This window comes from Hibiscus syriacus, unplaced genomic scaffold (assembly GCF_006381635.1).
Source record: "Hibiscus syriacus cultivar Baekdansim isolate YM2019G1 unplaced genomic scaffold, ASM638163v2 tig00117012_pilon, whole genome shotgun sequence".
In the NCBI taxonomy this organism is placed as follows: domain Eukaryota; kingdom Viridiplantae; phylum Streptophyta; class Magnoliopsida; order Malvales; family Malvaceae; genus Hibiscus; species Hibiscus syriacus.
Window position 1 is genome coordinate 2,847,776 of NW_024063524.1, and position 23,628 is coordinate 2,871,403.

The window sequence follows — 23,628 nt, forward strand, 5'->3', positions numbered from 1 at the left end:
TTATTTAAAGAAAATAGTCTTTCATAAATTATTTTGAAGAATAACCCTAAATCGTCCATATAAGACATCACGGCCTGCAAACAGCGTGTTAAATCATTGCACCTTCCAATAAGCGGGATACGTTCTATGTGGGTGGACTTTCCAGGTAAGCTAATAAAAGAACTTGATAAAATGATCTCACGCATTGTGAAGTGCAAGTTAGCATGAGAACCAAAATATTACGAGATTTATGAGAGACCTCGCGACATGCAACACACGAGAATCTTTTAAATTGAAATTAATAACAAAGAAATATAATAATAATAACTAATAATATATAATAATAAATAAATATAGTAATTAAAATAAATATTTTATAAATAATGATTATAATATATTTTGTAAATTTTGAAATAATGAAAAATTATATGTATAATATTAAATATAATAAATAATTAATAATATTATAATTATAATATTTTGAAATTTATAAGATAAAATTTGGTATTAAATTTTAAAACAACAATCTCGCGCCTTACAAACCGCGAGGTACTAACGGGAAAAATTCTATTTTGAATTTTTTTAATTATAAACGTGTAGTGTTGCAATTTAACTTTAAGGTGAGTATAATATCATCATATATGAGACATTTTAAGCGGGGTAAAACTGACGTTGGAAATGGTTACAAATCATGGTTTTGTGAAGAAAGAGCAAAAAAAAAATTGTTTGATAGACATGTTGGAGTGTTATTTTTGGCTTGTAAGTAGGAGTGATTTTAGAATTTATATGCTTAGAGATATAGTATTGCAACTTATATTTATGTTGAGGCTAATTTGGCCACATACGAGATATTTTAATGAGGGTAAAAATCATGTTGGAAAAGGTTAGAATGCATGATTTGGTGCATGAAGAAATCAAAAGAAATTGAAAACTAAGTAATATTTGTTGTTGATTAAAAAAGAAATAATACAAAAAGCCCATTTAATTGATACATGGGCATGAACAATTGGGACATTTGTTATTCGTGTGTCCGAGATTCCTACATATAAAGAATAATTTTGATTATCCGGTTCTTTCTTGATGTTCGATCATATCCTCGTCACAAAAAATCTAGGTTAACCATGGAAGACCGAATTTTTTCGTCGTAGTGCATAATCTGGACGTATTGTGGGTTCATCATCACTTTCATCCGGATCCCATTCATTTTCAATTGGAGGGAACTCGTATTCATAAACCTTGAACATAATTTCAAGTAAATAAACTCGATCAACGAATCTCATGTAGGGTATCCGAACAAAAGAAGTAGCATCAATGGTGTGCACACACAAGTATTTGAAAGTTTGGAAGAATCCACACTCGCATATTTTTTTCTCATAAATTAACCACGTATGTGTTGTGTTGTATGTCTTCCAATGACCTCGCAAATTCTGATAAACAAAATAATGACATTTCGCGAGAGAAGCATATGACACTCATCGCATTGAAATGTTGTTGGAATGTTTGTAATTTTTTGATGAGGTCTAGGTGGATTTGGTGGCCACCTGTCATCCATTCAACTATTTTCCTTCCCAAGGTTGCGAAAAGGGTTGTCAGTCGATAATATGTGGCTTTGACAACAGACGTGATAGGCAAATGACGCATTCTCTTTAGTGATGAATTTATTGCCTCAGCCAAGTTCGTTGTCATGTTACCATAACGTCTACCCCCATCAAATTATTGAATCCATTAATCCTTTAGGATTCTAGCAAGGTATTTGTAGCCATCATAATTCATGTGTCTCAGTTCCTACAGCAGGTCCTCAAACTCACGTACGGATTGTATGTGACCTATCAATAAAAAATGGAACAATTAATTTGAAATAATATTTTTGTAAATATATGGTAAACCGAAAATGGTGAAAGATATACCCATTTGAAGCAACATTTCGCTCATCTTCACTCTTGAACTTTTTCAAATAGTTTGCGGCAATATGTCATAAACAGTATAGATGATAAATATTAGGGGGTTAGCAAGACGGGCCTATATGCTGGAGTGCATATTTGATACTAGCACCTTTGTAAGAAATAAGACAAATCTTATAATCTCTATCTTGCATCACATATGATAGAGCATATGTTTGTAAGTTCATAAGGAATAATTCTTAAGAGTCGATATCTTCCTTTTCGACAATTGTGAAGGCGATGGGAATAATTTTTCTGTTGTCGTCTTGTGCAACCACCAATAAAATTATTTGTCCGTATCAACCATATAACCAAGTATCATCGATTTGAACCATCGTCTTGCAGTGTCGGAATGCATTAATGCATTGCAGAAAAGTCCAAAAGAGTCGATAGAATTGGTAGACACCTTGTATGACACGATCATTTTCATACGCCGAGACTGTTTCCAATTTCACAACTATTCCTGGAATGTGTTTCTGCATCAATTTAAGCCATGGCCGCAATTCATTGTATGATTCCTCCCATTAGCCGAATAATTTTTTTGGGGTCGATATTGCATATCATGCTTTGTGGTAGTCAACTGTGTACCCGTATAGCATGTAACTAAAGCAATACAGGTTGCAATCGTAACACGTGGATTTGCTTTGAGCAGCGAAATGAAGGCTTTATAAAGCACATGCATATCCAAGTTACGATGATCTTGATTCAGGATATTGGCGGTGCATGTATGTGGTTGGACATATTTTATGAGTTTCCAAAGGTTGTTCATCGTCTTCAACCGTGATACACGAACCATCCAATTACATCCCTTCTTCTTGTGGATACATTCAGCGATGTACTTATCCGCATCAATTTTTTTCACAATTGACGTGACAGAGTGACGTATGTTGTAGTTCTTGATTGCAACCACAACTTGTATTGCTCAATGTGTGGGAATTGGAAAACTTTTAGAGCGTTGAATGCTTCAATATCAATTGTTGTAAAGTACGATGGTGGCTGGTAATAAGAAATAGGCATGGCAGCATGTGGAACCGTTGTAGTCGCGCCGTATTCTTCATTGTCTTCTGCTTCTAGTGGCATGTCAAGGTCTTCTGGTTTTTCATAGAAAGGGCCTAACTCATCACCATCGGGGTCGGGCTCTCTTATCAATTCTTCGTCAAAATGATCCCCCTCAAAGCGGAATAATTTAGCCTCGTTTAAATCAAAGTTAGCCACTGTTGTAGGTGTTTATAGATCACGAGACCGCTTACGAACCGGTTTCCCAAGATCAAAGTCACGCACACTAGTAAAAGAATGTCTCCCCATATGTGTTGAGATGTTATCCGCAGAAGAGATATACATTGAATATCATCCATATGAGAAATTATCGAATAGGTTAAACATCGAATGGGTTAAACGTTTCATGGTCCGACCATCGATTGGAGTATTGAGAAGATGGCGTGGGCTCATGCATATTGTATGGATTATACGTGGAAATAGGCATTGGTGCCATGTTCAAGTCAAACTCGAATCTAGCAACGTTGCCTTGGCATCGAAGACGATGATGCACCTAAATTGGTATGTGTATTGTGTGTGCTTAATAAATTGAAGTTGTTTCCCAAATTTTTCGTCGGACTGTGAACAGTTGGATCAAAGTCGAACTCCGCTCGTCTCTAACTTGGCACATTGGTACCATCATCAGCATCAGAAAATAATGCATACAACTCCATCAGCCCTCCAAATGAATATTGCAAGTGAGCGTCGACGATCAACTGCACATCATTATTGTCCTCAACGGTGTATATCATGTAGTTAATGGTTCTAACGACGTCAGTAGTCGATACTTGAAGGGTAATAATTTTGTATCGCAAGCATGTGAGACATTTTTATTCACTTCCTTCATCAATTTGTTATACGTTAACTTCCTTGGTAGCATTATTGCCATAGTATGAGCAGACTAAAACATGACATCAATAGGCAGTCCCAGATGAAATGCAACATCTTGTATGGTAATAGTTGCCTCCCCAATCGGTAAATGAAACGTATGTGTCTCCAGTCTCCATCTTTCCACCAATGCATTTATAAGTGGAGGATGAAACTTCACACCGTCACCAGTTATACTTCTGATATATCTGAAACCCGCTAAATGTAAATAGTCAATAATATATGCATTGGGCATTGTCATATGATTTATATGACACTCTAATACACGCTCATATCCCTACAAAATAAATATTAAAAAATTATTTAAATACAAAAAAACTAAACTAAACAAATAAATAAATACTAAAAATACAAAATAATATTAATTAATTTACCTCATCATTTCGCCTCCAATAATCGAATATGTGACTTCTATCATGTCTTAATAAACCAGTCACCATAATATGACAATTTAGATGCCAATTTAGATGATAAGAAACCGATGGATGTGATGGTGATTATGAATGGAGGGTCATATTTATAGGTCTTCTCGTACATGGGGAAACGCGGTTTTACATATCTCGCGTCCTACAAGACGCAATTTACGTTGAAAACACGTTGAATTTATTCTGTTTCCAATACCTTGCGGTTTGCAAGGCGCGATATTACTTTAATACCAACTTTTATCTTATAAATTTAAAAAAATATTATAATTATAATATTAATTACTTATTATATTTAATATATTATACATATAATTTTTCATTATTTCAAAATTTAAAAATATATTATAATTATTATTTATAAAATATTATTTTAATTACTATATTTATTTATTTATATTTTAGTTATTTATTATATTTAATATTAATATTTTTAATTATTATTATATTTATTTGTTATTAATTTCAATTTGAAAGGTCTCTTGTGTTGTGAGTTTCCTCATAAATTTCGCGATATTTTGGTTCTCAGGCTACCTCGCGCTTCGCAGCGCGTGAGGTCATTTTATCTAATTCTTTTATTGGCTTACATGGAAAGTCCACCCACGTCGAGCGTATCTCGCGTGTTGGAAGGTGTGAGGATTTAACACGCTGTTTACAGGTCGCGAGATCGTCTTATATGGATGATTTGGGAGTTATTCTTTCAAATAGTTCTCGAAAGACCCTATTTCTTTAAATAATTATTTATTTGAGATTTTTAAAATAAAATCGCTCGCCGTCGACTTCAGCTAAGGTTTCCTTATCCAACCCACCTTATCCAATAACCGATAAAATCCCACTATTCCAACCCACCTTTCTTCTGTTTCTCCTAGGAAAAGACCTTTTCACAGCAAGCGGCAGATTTTAGGTTAGATTTTTATTAACAGAATATTTTTTTATTAATGTTGAGCCGTTAAATACATGTTCCGTGAACTTGATGTTGTCTAAAGTAGTTTGATAGGGTCTGGAAAAGTAAGGTAGCTAAGCCAAGTTCCGTGTTTCTCATAAATAAAAGATCCTAAACTAAAAATTACAAATTTTGTTACTTTGAGAACTTCACTCAACTCATGGGTCTGAACCATAAAACTTACTTGATTGTGGCGGGTGTTGTTATTGTAGAGGGTATGTGAGTTGTAATTATATTTTTTTTACTGAATTTCATAAATAAATATACGGTGGGAATACTGAATACACCATTAAATTATGTAAAACTTGTTCTAACTGGGTTCACATGAATTTGTTCATGTATAAAGAGAGAGAGAGAGAAAGGTAATATTATATATTAGTCTCATTTTCATGCGACTTGTACGCCTCCCATCAAAAGAAAACAACAAACAAAGAAACGTGACCGGCTCTATCCCTAAATTAAACAGTAAATCTCACCCCGTCTGCTCCCCTATCACTTTGATGCAAAATATAGTTTATATTACACCCAAAAATGAAATAAATAAAAACGTTAGAGGAGTGGCCAGGATTTCGGCTATCTTTTCCAGTGCAGGGTGTATGCACGTCGACGTGATTTTAAACCCCTTTTTTTATTCCACTTAAGTAACTTGGAACTCGCACATTTTAAGCACTGCTTCAACCCCACACTACCTTCCCCATGCATTCACTTGCACACTAATTACGATGCCAGACTTTCTGCTACCCCTTGTGTGCCTGCTTTGGTTTTTTTTACGCAAATAACACTTTTTTTTATTATTATTTAGGGATTTAACACTTTAGAAACAATTATAAAAATAGTTTTCATTTACTGAATATGTGTACTGTATAAGGTAACAACGTATAACATTAATCATGTTTTTTTAATATAAACGTTTTTTTTTCAAATATCAAGTATAATCCTAATTTTACATAAAGGGAGCAGAAAGATGGATTCTAAAAGAAGAAAGGAAAGTACTCCTAGTCACTCTAGAACTCATGATCTAAGAAAATATGAGAGAACAAAGATGGGTAGTTTGATCAATCAATCAAGTATACTAACCGGATATATTTTTATCCTATATGATTAACAAAATGATATTATTTTTATAATTAATTAAATATGAATGTTACTTTTATAAATAATGCCATCCCATAAAAAGATGTTACATTTTTTCAGTCTCCTTAATTTAATTTATATAGTTTCTTCAGTTAATCAATTATTTTTAAAAAGTTTTATACAAAAAAAGGTTTTAATCTATATTTAACATAAAATTAAATAATATTTAAAATTTTAATCCTCGTGAAATGACATCATTATAATAAATCGTAACCGCATAAATTTAAAGAGGAACATGTTGTAGGCCAAATTCAGGTATGATATTAGGCAACAGTAACATACAATAACAAAATAGAACTTCAGTTTTAAGACCACAAGTTATATAGAGTTCATTTATGTAACATAAGATTGAAAAAATAAATTAGGCAGTAGAGGGCAGGAAAGAGATCACAGGACTTTGGTTCTTGGAATTTAACTAGAAAAAAGTCCAAACAATTCCATAAAAAGGCAAAATGTAAAGTACATGTATAGAAGTAGGAAGGAACAATGAATTGCAAAGTAAGCAAGTAGAGAATGATTGGATGGGTAAGAAGGGAGGTGGCCAACAAATTTCAGGAGTGGCTTAGAACGTGCCCAACTTGTGATGGTATAGGTTTGCTGACAACTTTTTGTTTGCCCTTTTTGGGGTTTGTAGAGGCCTAGAGGGAAGATAACCGGATTCCAAGTGAGTAAAGGCGAGTGGTTCAATGAGATACATACTATAGGGTTTGGTTTAACACAAGTTGGCCAATTTGATTCTTATAGGGTTTGGTTTAACACGAGATGGCCAATTTAACTCTGAGAATTTTGGTTATTTGTGCAGCAGTTGGGAGTTATCCCAATCCCACACCGCCATCTCATGTCAGTCATGCCATATTAATTGCCTCGTTGCATCTTCCATATATTGTTTTGTTTTATTCTTTAAATATAATTTCTTATCCTTGTAATGTCAAAAAAAATATTGAATTCTTCTTATCCTTTTAATTATTAAAATTTATTACATACTTTTTATTAAATAAAAATATATATTATTTTTAAGACAAGTCAGGATTTCATTTCACTTCTTAGATACAACATAAGCATCTTTGACCACTTTATCAATTAATAAACCTTAAAATATGCTATAGAGTTGACAACTGGTCAAGTTTTTATCAACTCCACCCATCCTAAAAAGCACATACCTTCCGCTCGAATTTGATATGACTGGAGGAATATATATTGTACATCTGATTTGATCCAATTCTAAGAGCTATTTCTTTGCCAGAAGTTAATTCAACTTGAATTTTTAGGTAAAAATTTGTATTCGGCTCGATCTTATATAAATATATTAAAAAATTATTTTTATTATGTAAAATAAGAGCTATTGGGATTTTCGGAAGCTTAAATTGACAATCGGAATTGCTTGCAAAGATGGTCGGAATCGGTTTTTGTGTTTAGGGAGTAAGGAGATTGAAAGATAGATAATTGCATAGCGATTTAGAGTGGTTCGACTTTCTCAACCAAAGTCTGCGTCCACTACCTTAGCTCCTCACCAAGGATTTTCCAACAAATTCACTAATTTGTTCTTTCTTTCGAGGACAAAGAGATAACCTTACAACTCCCTAGTTTTCCGGGCTAAACTAGAACATTTCCCTAGCTTTTACACGGGATTAGCTAGAACCTTTCCCCTTTACAAAAGGATAAAAGAAGTAAACAAATAAACCTCTCAAAGGTAGGTGTTTGCAAGATTGAGCTCACAAGAACAAATATTTACAAGAGAAAGATGAAATAAGAATGAAAAACTCTTCTCTAGTGTTCGACTGCTTGGATAGTCGTTTGTTTTCCGTTTGGGGATGATTTTTCTGCTCAAAAAGGTTACCCACGATAGGGGGTATCGGTACCCCTTCATAGGGTATCGGTACCCCTTCATAGGGTATCGATACTCCTTCATAAAATTCAAATTAAACTAGCCGTTCCAGCCAGGGGGTATAGATACCCCTGGGGGGTATCGATACCATGGGGGGTATAGATACCATCCGAGCAATCTGGAATTTGAGCCTTCATGGGGGTATGGATACTTCTGCAGGGGGTATCGGTACCCTATAACATTTTTGCTCAAACTCGAATTTTAATGGACTTTGAATTATTTTTGAAACCTTTTAAAACTTCAATTTAAGTCCAAAAAACATTTTGTAAATTCAATTCAAGTCAAAAAAACATTTTGCCTTAAATTGTTATATCAAAACATAGTTCAACAATCTCCCCTTTTTTGATTTAACAAAACATTTGGAAAAACAATTTGGCAAAAATCCCCCTTAATAAAATGTTTAATGAAAAAGATACCAATTGTTAACAAAATGATATCAATTGTTACCAATTGGTGGAAAAAATATGAAAATGTGAGGCTCTCCCTTTTTCATTAAGAAATTGAATTTTTCAAACCAAACTTCTCCCCCTTTTTGTTATATCAAAAATAATTCAATCTTTAAAGTTCAAAATAACTTTGGAGAGTAAGTGGTAAATTTGACATTTAAAAATCATTTGAAAAATCAAAGCTCCCCCTCAATAAGTGCATTCCAAACAAAATTTAGCTTTAAAAATTTGACACTTAAAAAAAATTGAATTTCAACAAAGAATAACAAACATGTTAGTAGCACATGAAATTCAATATATCCAAGAATAAAATACTTTATGCAATACCAATTGTTGAAATTTGATACCGATTGTTAAAATTAAGAGCATATGCATAAAGTTTTCTAAAAATATTATGCATTTGAATAATTTTGATATCAATTGTTAGAGAGATATCTATTTCATTTAAACCATATGCATAAACATTCAAATTTAGGTCAAAATTTTTAAAGATTTATAAAATCAAAGTATTTGAAAAGTTGATATCAATTGTTAGAGAGATATCATTTGCATTAAAACCAATTTTGACCAAAATTTTATTATGATGAACTAAAATTTATGAAAAATCATTAAAAATTTAAAATGTTAATCATAATCATTTTTTTAACATACATGAGATTAAAAACAATGCATAATCATTTAAAATCAAAACTCATGCATGCATAAATCAAATGAGCAACCAAATATTCAAAATCAAAACTCATGCATGCATAAATCAAATGAGCAACCAAATATTCAAAATCAAAAACATTAAGTTTAGAGGTTACCCATTCATTTTTCATGTGTGGCCAGAGCATCTTGAATATCATCACTTTCATCACCATTTGCTCCCACACACCTACAAGAGACATTTATTTCGATTTTGGTATCCAAATTGCTTTGGATCCTTGGACGTTAGTTTCAATGCCCCTTGTTTCTTTAGGAATCCACACTTTTCTAATTTTAAAATGTTTTCCTTTCTTCAAAGGACAATTATGTTCCATATGACCATGATAATAACAATGTGAGCATTTTGTCATATTTAAACATAATAGGTTGTTTTTAGAAATTAATTATTTTTCTTTTATTAAGCTTTCAAGCTTAACTGCTAACTCAAAATTTTCTTTTTCTAAATCATTTATTTTGATTTTTGAAAGCTCTAAATTATTTTTCAAAATCAACTTTTGCTTTCAAAATCAAATTATCTTTAATTTTGAGTTTTGAAATTAATTTTGTATATTTGGAATTCATGGTCTCAAATCCCAAATACAACCTATTATAAGCATCTTGTAACTCATCAAAAGTAGATGAATTAAATTCATTTGAGTTAGAAGATACCTTGAATTCTTCTTGAGTGGTCATGAGGCATAGGTTGACTACTTCATCTTCATCATTGGAATCATCTTCATCGCTCCAAGATGCAACAAATGTCTTCTTCCCCTTTTTCTTTAGAAGAGGACATTCATACTTGACATGCCCCTTTCTTTGACAATTGAAGCACACCGGTGGACTCTTCTTCTTGGTTGATTCATGTTTCACTTCCTTGGAAATCATGAATCTCTTGAGTTCCTTCAAGAGCTTGACCATCTCTTCGTCTTGTTCATCATAATCTTCATCCACCTCATCACTTGAATCTTGATAGCTTTCATTGGTGGATTTGAAGGCAATGCCTGCCTCCTCATTCTTCTTCTTCTTCTTCTTCTTCTTCTTCTTGGTTTTCTTCTCTTCCTTTTCTTCTTCCTTCACCATTATCTCATGAGTGAGAAGGGAACCAACTCGTCGAGAGACTTTAAGTTTCTTGCTTCGATAATGGTCGTCTTCTTCGATTGTCACTCCTTTGGAAGAGAGTAGTTCATCTTCCTCACAAGCTTTTCATTTGGGATTACTTCTCCATATCCCTTGAGACCGTTGACAATCACGAAAAATCTATCCGTCATAGCTTTGATGTCTTCATCGGGTTTCATCTTGAAGTTCTTGTAGCTATGGTTGAGAAGACTTTTCTTTGATTCCCTCACTTCGTCGGTTCCTTCATGAGTGACTTGGAACTTATCCCAAATCTTTTTTCCATTGGAACAAGATGAGATTCTTCCATATTCATTTGGGCCTAAAGCACATAATAGAATATGTATAGCCTTAGAATTAAGCTGGAAATATTTCTTCTCTTCTCTACTCCAATCGTTGTACTTGCCGGGTGGAGACGAGTAACCATCCATGATTGAGTTCCAAGCTCCTAGATTGTAGGATTGAATAAAGTACATTATCTTATTCTTCCAATGTGCATAATTTTCTCCATTGAAGAAGTGTGGCTTGTTGACTGGTTGTGAATCCATAATAGGATATTCTTCAAGATAATAAGCACTGGAGGAAAAAGTCATTTCTTTGTCGATTGCGTCAGGAATTGGTAGAGCTTCTTCGAGGATCGTCTCAAGGTGGTTAAACCTTCTAAACGATTTAGGCTCTGATGCCAATTATTGGGATTTTCGGAAGCTCGAATTGACAACAGGAATTGCTTGCAAAGACGGTCGGGATCAGTTTTTGTGTTTAGGGAGTAAGGAGATTGAAAGATAGAGAATTGCACAGTGATTTAGAGTGGTTCGACTTTCTCAACCAAAGTCTACGTCCACTACCTTAGCTCCTCACCAAGGATTTTCCAACAAATTCACTAATTTGTTCTTTCTTTTGAGGACAAAGAGATAACCTTACAACTCCCTAGTTTTTCTGGGCTAAACTAGAACCTTTCCCTAGCTTTTACACGGGATTAGCTACAACCTTTCCTCTTTACAAAAGGATAAAATAAGTAAACAAATAAACCTCTCAAAGGTAGGTGTTTACAAGATTAAGCTCACAAGAACAAAATATTTACAAGAGAAAGATGAAATAAGAATGAAAAACTCTTCTCTTGTGTTTGATTGCTTGGATAGTTGTTCTCTCTATTCTTCAAGTGTCCTCAGCTTGTATTTATAGCTTGAAATGAGTTTGAAGTCGTATATAGCCGTTGGGGATGTTTTGGAGTCGTTTGGGGATGATTTTTCTGCTCAAAAAGGCTGCCCACGATAGGGGGTATCGGTACCCCTTCATAGGGTATTGATACTCCTTAATAAAATTCAAATTAAACTAACCGTTGCAACCAGGGGGTATAGATACCCCTGGGGGTATCGATACCATGTGGGGTATAGATACCATCCGAGCAATCTGGAATTTGAGCCTTCATGGGGTATGGATACCTCTGCAGGGGGTATCGGTACCCTATAACATTTTTGCTCAAATTCGAATTTTAATGGACTTTGAATTATTTTTGAAACCTTTTAAAGCTTCAATTTAAGTCCAAAAAACATTTTGTAAATTCAATTCAAGTCAAAAAAACATTTTGCCTTAAATTGTTATATCAAAACATAGTTCAACAAGAACTTAATTGGAAAAATCATAGAGATGATAGTACAATAATTATCTCTAAATTTATAGAATAAATTTATCTCAGGACAGGTTAAATATTTTTCATCTTAAATCCAAATATGAACCTAACTTGATCTCATCATCTATAAAATTCGACCTGACCCAAACTGAACTCATTTTTTTTTATAAAACAACCTCATCAAATCAAGTCATATCTAAATTTCTCTTATTTAAAATTAAACTACCATAGTTACTTATATACCCCTCTGTCCATTAAATTCTAATATTGAATTTTTTTATATTTTTTTAATTCTTGCTCATTATATTTAAAATTTATTATTGATAAAAATATAAATATATATATATTAAAAACTTTTAATCAAACAATAATTTTTAAATATATATTTTATGAAATTTAATTATTTAAAATAATCATAATTAAAATTTAAGAATTTAACTTTTAAAAAATTAATACTAGACAGACTTCATGAAAGGGATAAATATCTTATAATTATCAATTATAAATTATTGGATATTATAATGTAATTATTTTTGTGTATAAATTATAGGATAAATTATACTATTGACTACTCAATTATTTGACATTTACTTTTACCACCGATCTTTTAATTTTGTTAATCAAACCACTTGACTATTTAATTATTGTCAATCAAGTCACTAACTGTTAATATCTGACAAAAATATTGACGTGGTAGTTAACATAATTGGCATAATTCTATATTTAGTCCTTATTACTTACATATCCTAACAATTTAATCCTAATTTGAATTTAATTCAAAAAATCAATCATCCAATCAGTAGGTGACACATGTCAATAATTGATTGGAGAGCTTTTTAAATTAATTTTAATATTTTAATAAAATAAAGGTTCCACCAATCACGTGTCACCAGGTGAAAACAAAATAGAAATATTTTAGTTATTACTCCAATCATTATTGATGAGATTAATTGTAGTAAAAATATAAAAATAATCATTTATGAGATTAAATTAAATGTATATGTTTTATATAATTAACTATAAAATATTGTTAAATATTAAAACATTATATTCAAATTATTATATAATTAGATAATTTTTTTAATATTTGATTCTAATTAATCTATTAAAAATTTAATTACTATTGATTATAAAAAATATTTTTTAAAATACTTTAAATCAAAATTATTAAAAAAATTAAAGACGCTAAATTTATATATTGATATATTGAGAATGTAAAAATATATTTAATAAAAATATACTATAATCATTGACAATAATAATTTAATAACATTAAAATTATAATTGTTTTTATTTAAAAGATATTTTTTAAAATTTTGAGAAATAAAGCAAATAATGTTTGGTAGAAAAATAAAGTTCAAAATAATAATAAATATATACAAAACCATGTAGGAATCGAATTAGTCAAGACAAAACTTTGAAATCGGGAGGGAACCAATAATAATAATAATAATAATAATAATAATAATAACAATTGTGGTTTTTACCTTGGTGATTTTAGTTTGCTTATTCATCCCTTTGGTTTTAGGTTTGATCTCCTCCAAGCACCTTTAAACCTATATTTTTTTTCATCTTGAGCAAGTGGTGACCACCACCTGGTTGCTGGAAAATTTTACTTATTTGAAAAATTAAAATTAATTAAAAAAATAATCCAATCAGCTAGTGACATGTGTCACCAGTAAAATGTGTCACAATATTATATCGACATGTGTTATCTTTTGATTGGATGATTAATTTTTTGAATTAAATTAAAGTTAAGATTAAATTGATAGAATATGTAATTTTGTTAATTTCCACACCAACATTTCTGTAAATATTAACGCTAATGGCTTAATTAACAATAATTAAATAATTTATGGTATGATTGATAAAATTAAAAGATCGGTGATAAAATTAAAATGATTAAATAGTTGAGTGATAATAATACAGTTTACCGTAAATTAGATGGAGTGAAAATCTTTTGAGGTGTCATATGCAGCACGTTTTTCAAGACAAGAGGAAGGTAAGCCGTTTTTTCATATTAAGATATGGAAATTCAAATAAAAATTAAAACAAACAAAAGATGCTCACCTATCACGTGCATTAATTGTAGGAAAAATTCAATTCATCTGGAACGCCGACGCCTAGCAAATAAAATAAAGGAATTCCAACCCCCTATATATAAAAGGAGTTTTTGCTTGCGCCACAATCACGCCCTGTAATCTCAGTTTTGCCTCAAAACAAACGAAGAAGCGTTCTATTTTCCCTAAAACCCAAAGTGGAAGAAATCTTGAGTTTCCAATGGAGTGGATCCGAGGGGAAACGATTGGGTGTGGAAGTTTCGGCACTGTCAATTTGGTGCAACCCAAAAATGGAATCTCAAAGTCTACTCTAATGGCTGTCAAGTCTTGCCTACTCATCGACTCTGTTTCGCTGAAGAACGAGAAGGAAGTGCTCGATCGAATCGGTTCTTGCCCCCAAATCATCCGTTGTTTGGGTGGAAATCATACAGTCGAAAAGGGTGGGAGGTTGTATAATTTGTTCTTGGAGTACGCTGATGAAGGAAGCTTGGCTGATCAGCTGAAGAAAAGCGGCAGGAGATTGATGGAATCCGATGTTAGAAGATACGCAAGATCCATACTTAAAGGGCTACGCTTTGTTCATTCAAAAGGGTTCGTTCACTGTGATATTAAGCTTCAAAATATCCTTTTGTTTGGTAATGGTGATGTGAAGATAGTTGATTTTGGATTGGCGAAGCGAAATGGGAAAGAAGAAGAGGGAGAACAGAGGAGGATGGAAATCAGGGGAACTCCTCTGAATATTGCACCCAAGTGCCCAAACATCTCAGCGGTGGATATTTGGGCACTTGGATGTGCCATTGTTGAGATGTTTACCGGGAAACCAGCTTGGAATTTCAAATCAGGGACAAACATGGCGGCTTTGTTGATTAAGATTGGGGTTACCGATGAATTACCTGGAATTCCTCAAGACTTATCTGAGGAAGGAAAAGATTTTCTCGGAAAATGCTTTGTTAAGGATCCGAAGAAGCGATGGACGGCAGAGATGCTCCTGGATCATCCATTCATCACTTGTGATGATCAGATCGTTTCAGATTCAATGAATCGATGCGAAGAAGAATCAACATCACCGAGATGTTCATTTGAAGAATTCTCATCTTCACCAAAATCTCCTTTTGAATTCCTAGATTGGGTTTCTTCTCAATCGTCATCATCTTCTCAATCGAGCTCTGTTCCTTCATTTTCGAGTTACATTTTATCACCTTTGGATCGGATTCGTGAACTGGCTTGTGATGAAGCAGCCAGTTGGTCAATATCAGAGAGCTGGATCACACTGAGGTAGAAGAAAGAAGAGGGGAAGTTATAGTTTCATGGCCTTGGATAAAATTTGATGGCTTTGATCCAATTGATTTTTCATAGCAATTGGTGATGATTTTTTAATGTAAATTATTAGTAAAAACATAGATGAACCGACTTTTTCCTGATGAAGATTTCTCATTGGCTTCCCAGTTTGGCCACATGTACAGATAATTCCCAACGGATATCGAAAACTTTGCATTTTGCAAGAATTTTGTTGGCCCGTTTCAACTTCAAATTCCAATCAAATCCCACCTATTCATCAAATCTTGATAATAATTAGGATTTGTGAGGGATTATCAAAACTAAATCTTGATATTAATTGTTTAATTTATTATACCAATACCAATAGAGATGGGTGTAAAATTGAAGTAAAGAAAGCCACATGAATATGGTAGTGGATCCACTGCCATGCACATGATTAGCATGCTGATCCCATCACATCCATGTATATATACTCAATCAACGTGTTAAAGGTGATTCATTTGCTATAGAATAAGAAGACCCCAACTATCCTTTGCTTCATAAATTAAGAATTTATGAAGATATCTTGACCGACTCATATGATTCTCGTTTATGTTAGATTGAGTTTTTTTGTGCTTTTTAATGATTGATCTCATCTGAGCTATACTTCTTTCACAAGTGACGCGCACTAGCTGCAAAAAAATCAGAGTTCAATACTTTAATTATGATTAAGCTACAATGGAACTCTTCCCTTAAAAATGGAATGGGTAGTAGTTTGTTATTTGCCACTAATTATGGAGCAAGAGCCAGAGACTGATGGTATTGATGATGATTTAGCCTAGTAAGTCTTCATTTCTCCCTTGGTTTAGTTTTGGAGAGTTTGTCTTTGTCTATTTCTTATGTGTTGATGATGCGCTCGAAAAACAGTAACTGTTATGGTTGATATATGTAGGGCAACTACGCAAGTGACGGAAATAAAGGGTGAGAGAGGCTTTTAGGCAGAAGAAAGACTCGAGTTTTGGTGGCTGTGAAATGGATGAGGATTCTACTGCGCGTCTTTATATCCAGCCTCTCCATATGTACTCATCTCTTCGCTTCTTCGAAGCTTCTTTTTCTCATTCATATCTGAATATAATCCTTCAACTATACACACAAACGTTTAGGAAATAGAATATGCTCGCGTCCAATACATGCAAAGCATTAATTGGCCCATTCCATAAATTGAAAGTCTGTCTTCAAAGCGAATCACAATCATTAAAACTGATTGATACCGGAAATAGTACTCATATTGTTAAAGGAAATCATACTATAGTGTACCAAATTGCATATATTAACTACTATTCATTACATTGCAAGGCTCTCTCTTTGAACACTTCCTAACTCAGGCTCTCATACAACCATTTAATTTTGCTACGAATCACGAGAGGTCTTTGATTTATAATCAAATTGTAACGACTCTAACAAGCATTCCTTGACATTCCACCTAATAAGGCAGGGTGCTGTATACTAAGCCTTGACGCGAAAAATCTGACATATTATAAGTCCTCGTAAAACTATAAAAGCTATCCTGAGAGTTGTTTATTTTAGTCACAACAAAAACAACATACATGGAATAGAAAATAACCCGACGACAAAGCGATTAGGATAACTGACTGCCGAAGCAGATTTTGAGAACTGAACGGATCCGGAAAAGCTTCCTCCGGTGCTGGTCATTGGACTTGAAGAAGGCATAGAAATGTTCTTGCAAGATCCAAATGGTGCTCCTGCCTGTACAAGAAACAAGTTCGAAATTAATCAGGTCAGTTGAGCTGTACAAATTGCTGGGGAACACCATCAGAAAAGTGTCCAAAGGAGGAAATAGATGGCAAAATCAAGTTCAACATTGTAATTCTGCAGCCACAATCACACCAAGGCTTTCTTTTATTATCTTTCAACACTATCTTTTGCAAAAAGATATAAATCATGACCAAGTTCACCATTACTCCCCATCCTGCCTTGAACTAGATTCTTCTCATGTAAAACCAAAGAGAACAGGAATGTTTCTGAACTTCGGAAAATAGTTTTGGAAGCATGACTATTCTAATGCAAAAAAGGGATAAAATCAAGTTCATACACATTATAATTTGGATTAACTATAGCAAACAACAACCAGATGTTATAGAGATGCAAAAAAGGGATAAAACTGCAAACTCATTTGCAATACAGTGCCAGCGATATATAATGTTAGTAAGGGGAGTGTTTTTTTTTTTTTTGCAAAATAAGCCCTCAAATAACTACGAAAAAGCGGAACTAAAGTTGCCAATGCTTCCCGATAAACTAAATTCAGTTTTGGACGAACCTGACAGGCTGCAATAGTATTACATCCACATAATCTTTGACCATTCATGCTATCCAAATCATAGAAAACACCACCTCCGTCACTCCTCTGCAAGATTTATCTCGTGTTAGTGCTTTGCATATTTTAAAACAAAATTTTATATATATACACTTGTTACAATATGAATACCATGTAAAAATTGACTGCTATGAAGTTTGGCAGCATACTCCCTGCTGCTTTGAAGCAGGTGCCAATCATGTCAGCAAGGGGTGCTGAATGTTCTTTGCAAGCTTCATTCTCAACCGGGTAAGTTGGAAAGTAATTCATAAGGAAAAGAGAGACTCTTTTTGAATTAAGCGGCCGTGATTCTTTTCTTTTTGGGCATGAGCCTGGCTTTACCCCGGGATCTCCAGCTGAAACCAAAATACCATTAAACTGTTTACTCAATAGTCGGTAGCGAGTACAAAATATGAACCTAGAAAGAAGCATCATACGTATATAACCATTACCTTCATTTTCTAATATGTACTTCCACTGGTAAGCAATTCCTTCCTCCGCTTCCTTAGAAGCAACCGAGGTGAAAACCAGAAGCCTGTGATTTGCTTGCACCATTTCATTCACAGTAGGCCAATCTTCACCCTTTTTTGGCATCTTTGAGACCGGAAACCAATACTTGTCCAGACCGGCACTCGTGAAAAGGTTACTCAATCCTTTTGGTGTATGCACATAGTCCTCGATTATAATGGTTACAATCTCTGATGGATTCTGACTCAAGAATGCCTCCACTTCCCTCAAGGTGTTAATTGCAGGTTGCTGAATAAGGTCCAAATTCCAATCAACACATTGCAAATTGTATTGAAAAACTGGATAATTAAAAATTAAAAAGAAGAGGATGCACTATAACTGCTAAATTTCTAAGATGGAAAGACATATTACAAAGGCAGTGAAGTTGAAGCATTGTCCCCTGAATGAATGACATAGCCAAATTTCGCCGTTAAAATCGTACATGTCCAACATCAGTCCCCTCACTCCATTCTAGACAAAAGTCAACCACAAAGCAAATAAGTTTGAATATAGAGAAATCAACTGTTCATATGTTTCTTTAAAAAGAGAAGAAACAAGCCAAAATACTTCCATAGTTTGGGGGACCATAGAGAAGCTAAGTAAATGCTATTTAATACCAAACGGACAAAATCATACAGTGTGTATAAATAAATGGAACTTTCACATTATCAACTAACTAGACTAGATGTAATTTTAGCATATCATGCCCAATTCCTCCTTTTATTAGTTTCCTTTAGATTTTTTTTTGATTAGTCTAATAATTATAAGGTGTTTTCTTAGTCTACTGATAATGTACACACCCTGCAAACTAAGCTGCTTGAACCTGGGTCTTTTCACTTAGAATCGCAATAACTAACAAGGTCATTTAAAGGTGATGCAAAATAATAGAGAGTACACACCATCAATTGATTAGTAACAGTGTCTTCTTGATTGTAAAATGTCAGTCTTTGAACACCTTGCAGAGATGGTGCATCCACTATGCTGAAGGAATTGTGAGTCATCAACCATGAATATTTGTTGAAAGGCAATCCACCAATCTGCCCTCTCAAAATTCACACCAAAAACATGAATGCCCCATCAACAATTTGCTTAGCCAACAAAATGGAAGTACAAAAGAAGAGAAAAAACAACAACCGAATGGTAAAACCCCTCCATCACCAAAATATAAACAGAAATGGAAACAGAGAGCTCCCTTACCAAAAAGGAAACAAATTTAAACAACATTCTCAGTATATGAAAAAAGTAAGAAAAGGAAGAACACTTACAACAGAAGTGGGTATGATAGCTTGGCCTCTGGTACAAAAAGGTTGAGTCTTGCCCAAAGTTGGGCAGTTCCCACAATAAAGACCTGGACCACAATCTGTAGCCTGGGAACACGAGTCAAGAACCTGAAACAACCTCTAGTGAATTTAGCTCAAAACTGAACGGATCACAGAGAAAAAAAAGGAAAGCAAGGAAGAAAGAAGAAAGGAACCTGGCAGTTTCCATTAAAACAAGCAGCGGAAATGGTGATGAAGAAAGAGAAGAGGAACAGGAAAAAGTAACCAATTGCAGCAATAGATCTGCATAAGCTAAGGTAGTCCGTGAAACACGCCGGCATTATTAGTGTGTTTTGGCTTCCGTTTCGGCTTCCGTTTCAGCTTATGCAGAGCTCGAGGAAAAGGAAATCCAAGAAGGGAAGAGAGAGAGAGAAACTAAATCAAAGACAATATTTTTACTGTGTGAGTGTGATGCTGACACTTAACGCCAATAGACCGACTAAATTTATCAGTGCGGCAAAGATTTAGCAGGAGGGTGTCTCGTTTAATTTGTTTTATTTATAATATTAAAACTTAATTTATATTTTAAAAAATTAAATTTATTCCATTATTTTAATGATAAAAAACAGTGGCGAATGCATTAAGTTATGGGAGTCGAATATTATTTCATTATTTTAAAAAATAGTTAAATTTAATATGTGTAAAGAAAAAAATTACATCCTTATTATTTTAAAAAAACTTTATTTTTAAATTTTAAATTCTTCAATGATAAAAGATAATATTAATATTTGTAGATTTTTTAAATTTAAACAATATCATTTATAGGATGTATATATAATATTGATATATTAAATTTTTTGAATAAATATTATTTTATATTCATTAACTTATATTATTTAAAAATTTAGTATATCATTTTTTAATTAATTAATTACGATGATTTTATCTTTTGTATTATTGTCACCTTTAATTTTCTCTTATTTTAAGGTCGTACTTTTCTTTTTCATGTTTTCACTTTATTTGTAAGGTGCCATCATATTCTACAAAGGGCCGTTTATTTATAACATTTTTTTAAAGTTTACAAATAATTGAGGAAATATATTTGATGGTCAATCAAATTATTTATTTTATTTTTTTTTATATTTTCTTAGGTTATAAATTTTATATTAATTAAAAGTATTTTTTTTAAAAATCTCTATTTCCTTCTCTTTTGGGCACAATTAGGATTAGATTTTTTAATTTATAAAAAAATAGAATCAGTCACTTAAATATAAATACTCCTTTTTAATATTAAACTTTAAAAAGATATAAAATATAATTTAAATTATAAATATTATTATAAAATAAATATTTTATTGTTAGCTAAAATTAACCGTTATTAGGTTCATGTCCCATTTTCTCAGTTTTATCTATAACCCTCTGTATACATAGTATTCGAATTCGATATCTCAAGGAATAATAATAATTTTTTAACTACAATTATAGAGATCGTTTGATTTGTTCCAATTTTATTTATAATTAAAATTTTATTTTTACATTTTTAAATAATTATTCTATTTTTATTTTTTTAAAATATTTAAAAAATCATAATTAATTTTTTAAAATTATAAAAATATTTTTAAAAATTAATTTCTTTTAAAAATATCTTACAAAACATAACATTTCAATAAAACCATGTTTTTCATTGTTTACCTTCTCAGCCTCTCAGTTTTCCCAAACATATGATCAAGTATGAGCAACTTCTAGAGCAACAATCAAATAAAAAAATGGAACCATTATAATATTGAGATTGTCAAGTACTATATTCTCCAAAGATACTTATTTAATAACAACAAAGTTTTCATTCACCAAATCCAGGCCTTTATATACACATTCATATGCACTTTTTTCTGATTTAATCTTCAAGTATTTTTATAAAAAAAATCTAAATTTCAAAATACTTCATATATTTCTCGGTTGCGTGCTCTATTCCCAAGATTCTGTTTTCCAAAGAGAGCTTAAAACAATTCACTGAAATGAAGTTCCAATTTTTTTTTGAAATTTCTGTACTGACCAAAACAGTAATTAACAAAAAAATATGTCCACTTTATAATTTTTAAAAATTAAGTGACTAAAAAGATTATTTTTGAGATAGTTTAGTACCCATTTGTTAACTTTACCCTTTTTAAAATTAGGGACTGCCCTACTTTGAAGGTTATAGAGGTAGTGCCCCTCAAGATGAAAAGTGTTCAAAGAAGTTGCAACAAATAAATAATGGAGAATGTACATATTATGAGATGAAAACTAATGGGAACTTATATTATCAAGGGAGGCTAGTGATTCCAGATGTTAATGAATTAAAGAATGATTTATTAATGGAAGCTCACTGTAGTCCATTGACGATGCATCCAGGAGGAAACAAAATGTATATGGACCTCAAGAGTCGATATTGGTGGCTGGGAATGAAGAAAGACATTACGGAATTTGTATCAAAATGTTTGATTTGTCAGCCAGTTAAGGATGAGCATCAGGTTTCGTCGGGACTGCTACAATCAATTTCAATTCCTCAATGGAAATAGGAGAATGTAACAATGGATTGTGTGACGGGGTTGCCTTTAACTCCGAACAAAAGAGATTCAATATGGGTGATTGTAGACAGGTTGACTAAGTCAGCTCATTTTATTCCAGTACGAACTGATTTCTATATGGATAAATATGCTGAGTTGTATATCAGAGAGATTTTACGGTTACATGGTGTACATGTTTCCATAGTTTCTGATCGGGATCCTAGATTCACGTCACGATTTTGGAAGTCTTTACATGGATCATTGGGCACAAGACTGAATTTTAGCACAGCGTTTCATCCTCAGACAGATGGTCAGTCTGAACGAACTATCCAAATTTTGGAGGATATGTTAAGAGCTTGTGTTATCGAATTTAAAGGATCGTGGGAAAAATATTTGCCACTTGCTGAATTTGCGTATAACAATAGTTATCAGTCAAGCATCAAAATGGCTATATGAAGCTTTATATGGAAGAAGATGTCGTACACCATTAAACTGGTATGAACTTAAGGATCGAGAAGTTATTGGTCCTGAGTTGATTCAGGATACGGAAGAGAAAGTTTAAGTCATTCAGAATAATCTGAAAGCTGCAGCTGATAGACAGAAATCATATGCTGATTTAAAAAGGAAAGAAATTGAGTTTCAAATCGGAGATAAAGTGTTCTTGAAAGTGTCAACGTGGAAGAAAGTATTGAAATTTGGACGTAAAGGAAAATTGAGTCCTCGGTTTATTGGACCATATGAAATCGTTAAGAGAGTAGGACCAGTGGCATATCAATTGGCTTTGCCACCTGAAATGGAGAAAATCCACAACGTCTTTCATGTCTCCATGCTTAGGAAATATCGATCCGATCTATCTCATATTGTGACTACCAAAGATATCGAAGTTCAATCAGATTTGACTTATGAGGAAGAACCTGTTCAAATATTGGCTCACGAAGTCAAGCAATTAAGGAACAAGACTATTCCATTAGTCAAAGTGTTGTGGAGAAATCACAAAGTAGAAGAAGCGACGTGGGAACGTGAAGAGGACATGAAGATTCAATATCCCCATCTCTTTGTACAATGAAAATTCGAGGACGAATTTTCTTAAGGGGGAGAGATTTGTAACATCCCAAAATACGGGTTAGTGACTAAATTGTAAAACTTCAGAATTTGGTGATTAAAATAGAATAATTAGATAATTCAGTGATTTATCTGGAAAGATTGTTAGTAATTATTAAAAGAATTAAAGGGTAAAATGGTCATTTAACCGTTAAATGATTAAATTGTATTATGTTGAGGATATATACGGGGGAAAGGGATAAGAAGAATATCTCTTCTTCTCCACTTTGTTCTTCCATACGAGAGAAAGCCACAGCAAAGGCGAGTTTTCTATTTTCTTGGCTATTTGTTGTTTTAAAAGTTGGGTTTTGATCATTAGATGATAACTAAGCTTAAGGAAAGCTTAAGTTGTCTTATAATCTAAAGAATTTTAAGTTAAATTTGACTTGTCATCATGCTAATTAAGGAATATAAAGTGTTAG

General features: G+C 32.7%; 2 protein-coding genes across 3 annotated transcripts; one reads left to right on the plus strand and one right to left on the minus strand.

Annotated features, from left to right (window-relative positions):
- Positions 1-14,310: 14,310 nt before the first annotated feature.
- Positions 14,311-15,583, plus strand: LOC120195408 (mitogen-activated protein kinase kinase kinase 17-like). The gene has a single exon (XM_039197446.1). It carries the CDS (start codon positions 14,383-14,385, stop codon positions 15,439-15,441), a length of 1,059 nt encoding a protein of 352 aa, XP_039053377.1. The 5' UTR covers positions 14,311-14,382; the 3' UTR covers positions 15,442-15,583.
- A 1,123-nt stretch (positions 15,584-16,706) lies between these two features.
- On the minus strand, positions 16,707-19,982 carry LOC120195407 (PI-PLC X domain-containing protein At5g67130-like). 2 transcript variants are annotated; one of them, XM_039197445.1, is made up of 8 exons: positions 19,775-19,979; positions 19,566-19,688; positions 19,200-19,337; positions 18,673-18,771; positions 18,246-18,549; positions 17,926-18,149; positions 17,758-17,844; positions 16,710-17,186 (listed from the first exon to the last, which is right to left on the minus strand). In XM_039197445.1, the coding sequence occupies exons 1-8, from the start codon at positions 19,898-19,900 to the stop codon at positions 17,007-17,009; spliced, it is 1,281 nt and encodes a 426-aa protein (XP_039053376.1). In that variant the 5' UTR covers positions 19,901-19,979; the 3' UTR covers positions 16,710-17,006. The 2 variants fall into 2 exon arrangements, with proteins under 2 accessions (XP_039053374.1, XP_039053376.1); XM_039197443.1 differs by having other exon boundaries at positions 16,707-17,186; positions 17,926-18,549; positions 19,775-19,982.
- Positions 19,983-23,628: the final 3,646 nt, after the last annotated feature.

Coding starts and splice junctions, on each gene's coding strand:
- LOC120195408 (XM_039197446.1), top strand. CDS start 14,383: ATGGAGTGGATCCGAGGGGAAACGATTGGGTGTGGAAGTTTCGGCACT.
- LOC120195407 (XM_039197443.1), bottom strand. CDS start 19,900: ATGCCGGCGTGTTTCACGGACTACCTTAGCTTATGCAGATCTATTGCT. Junction 19,689..19,774: donor GTTTTAATGGAAACTGCCAG/GTTCCTTTCTTC, acceptor AGGTTGTTTCAG/GTTCTTGACTCGTGTTCCCA. Junction 17,187..17,757: donor ATACTATTGCAGCCTGTCAG/GTTCGTCCAAAA, acceptor TTTCTTGTACAG/GCAGGAGCACCATTTGGATC.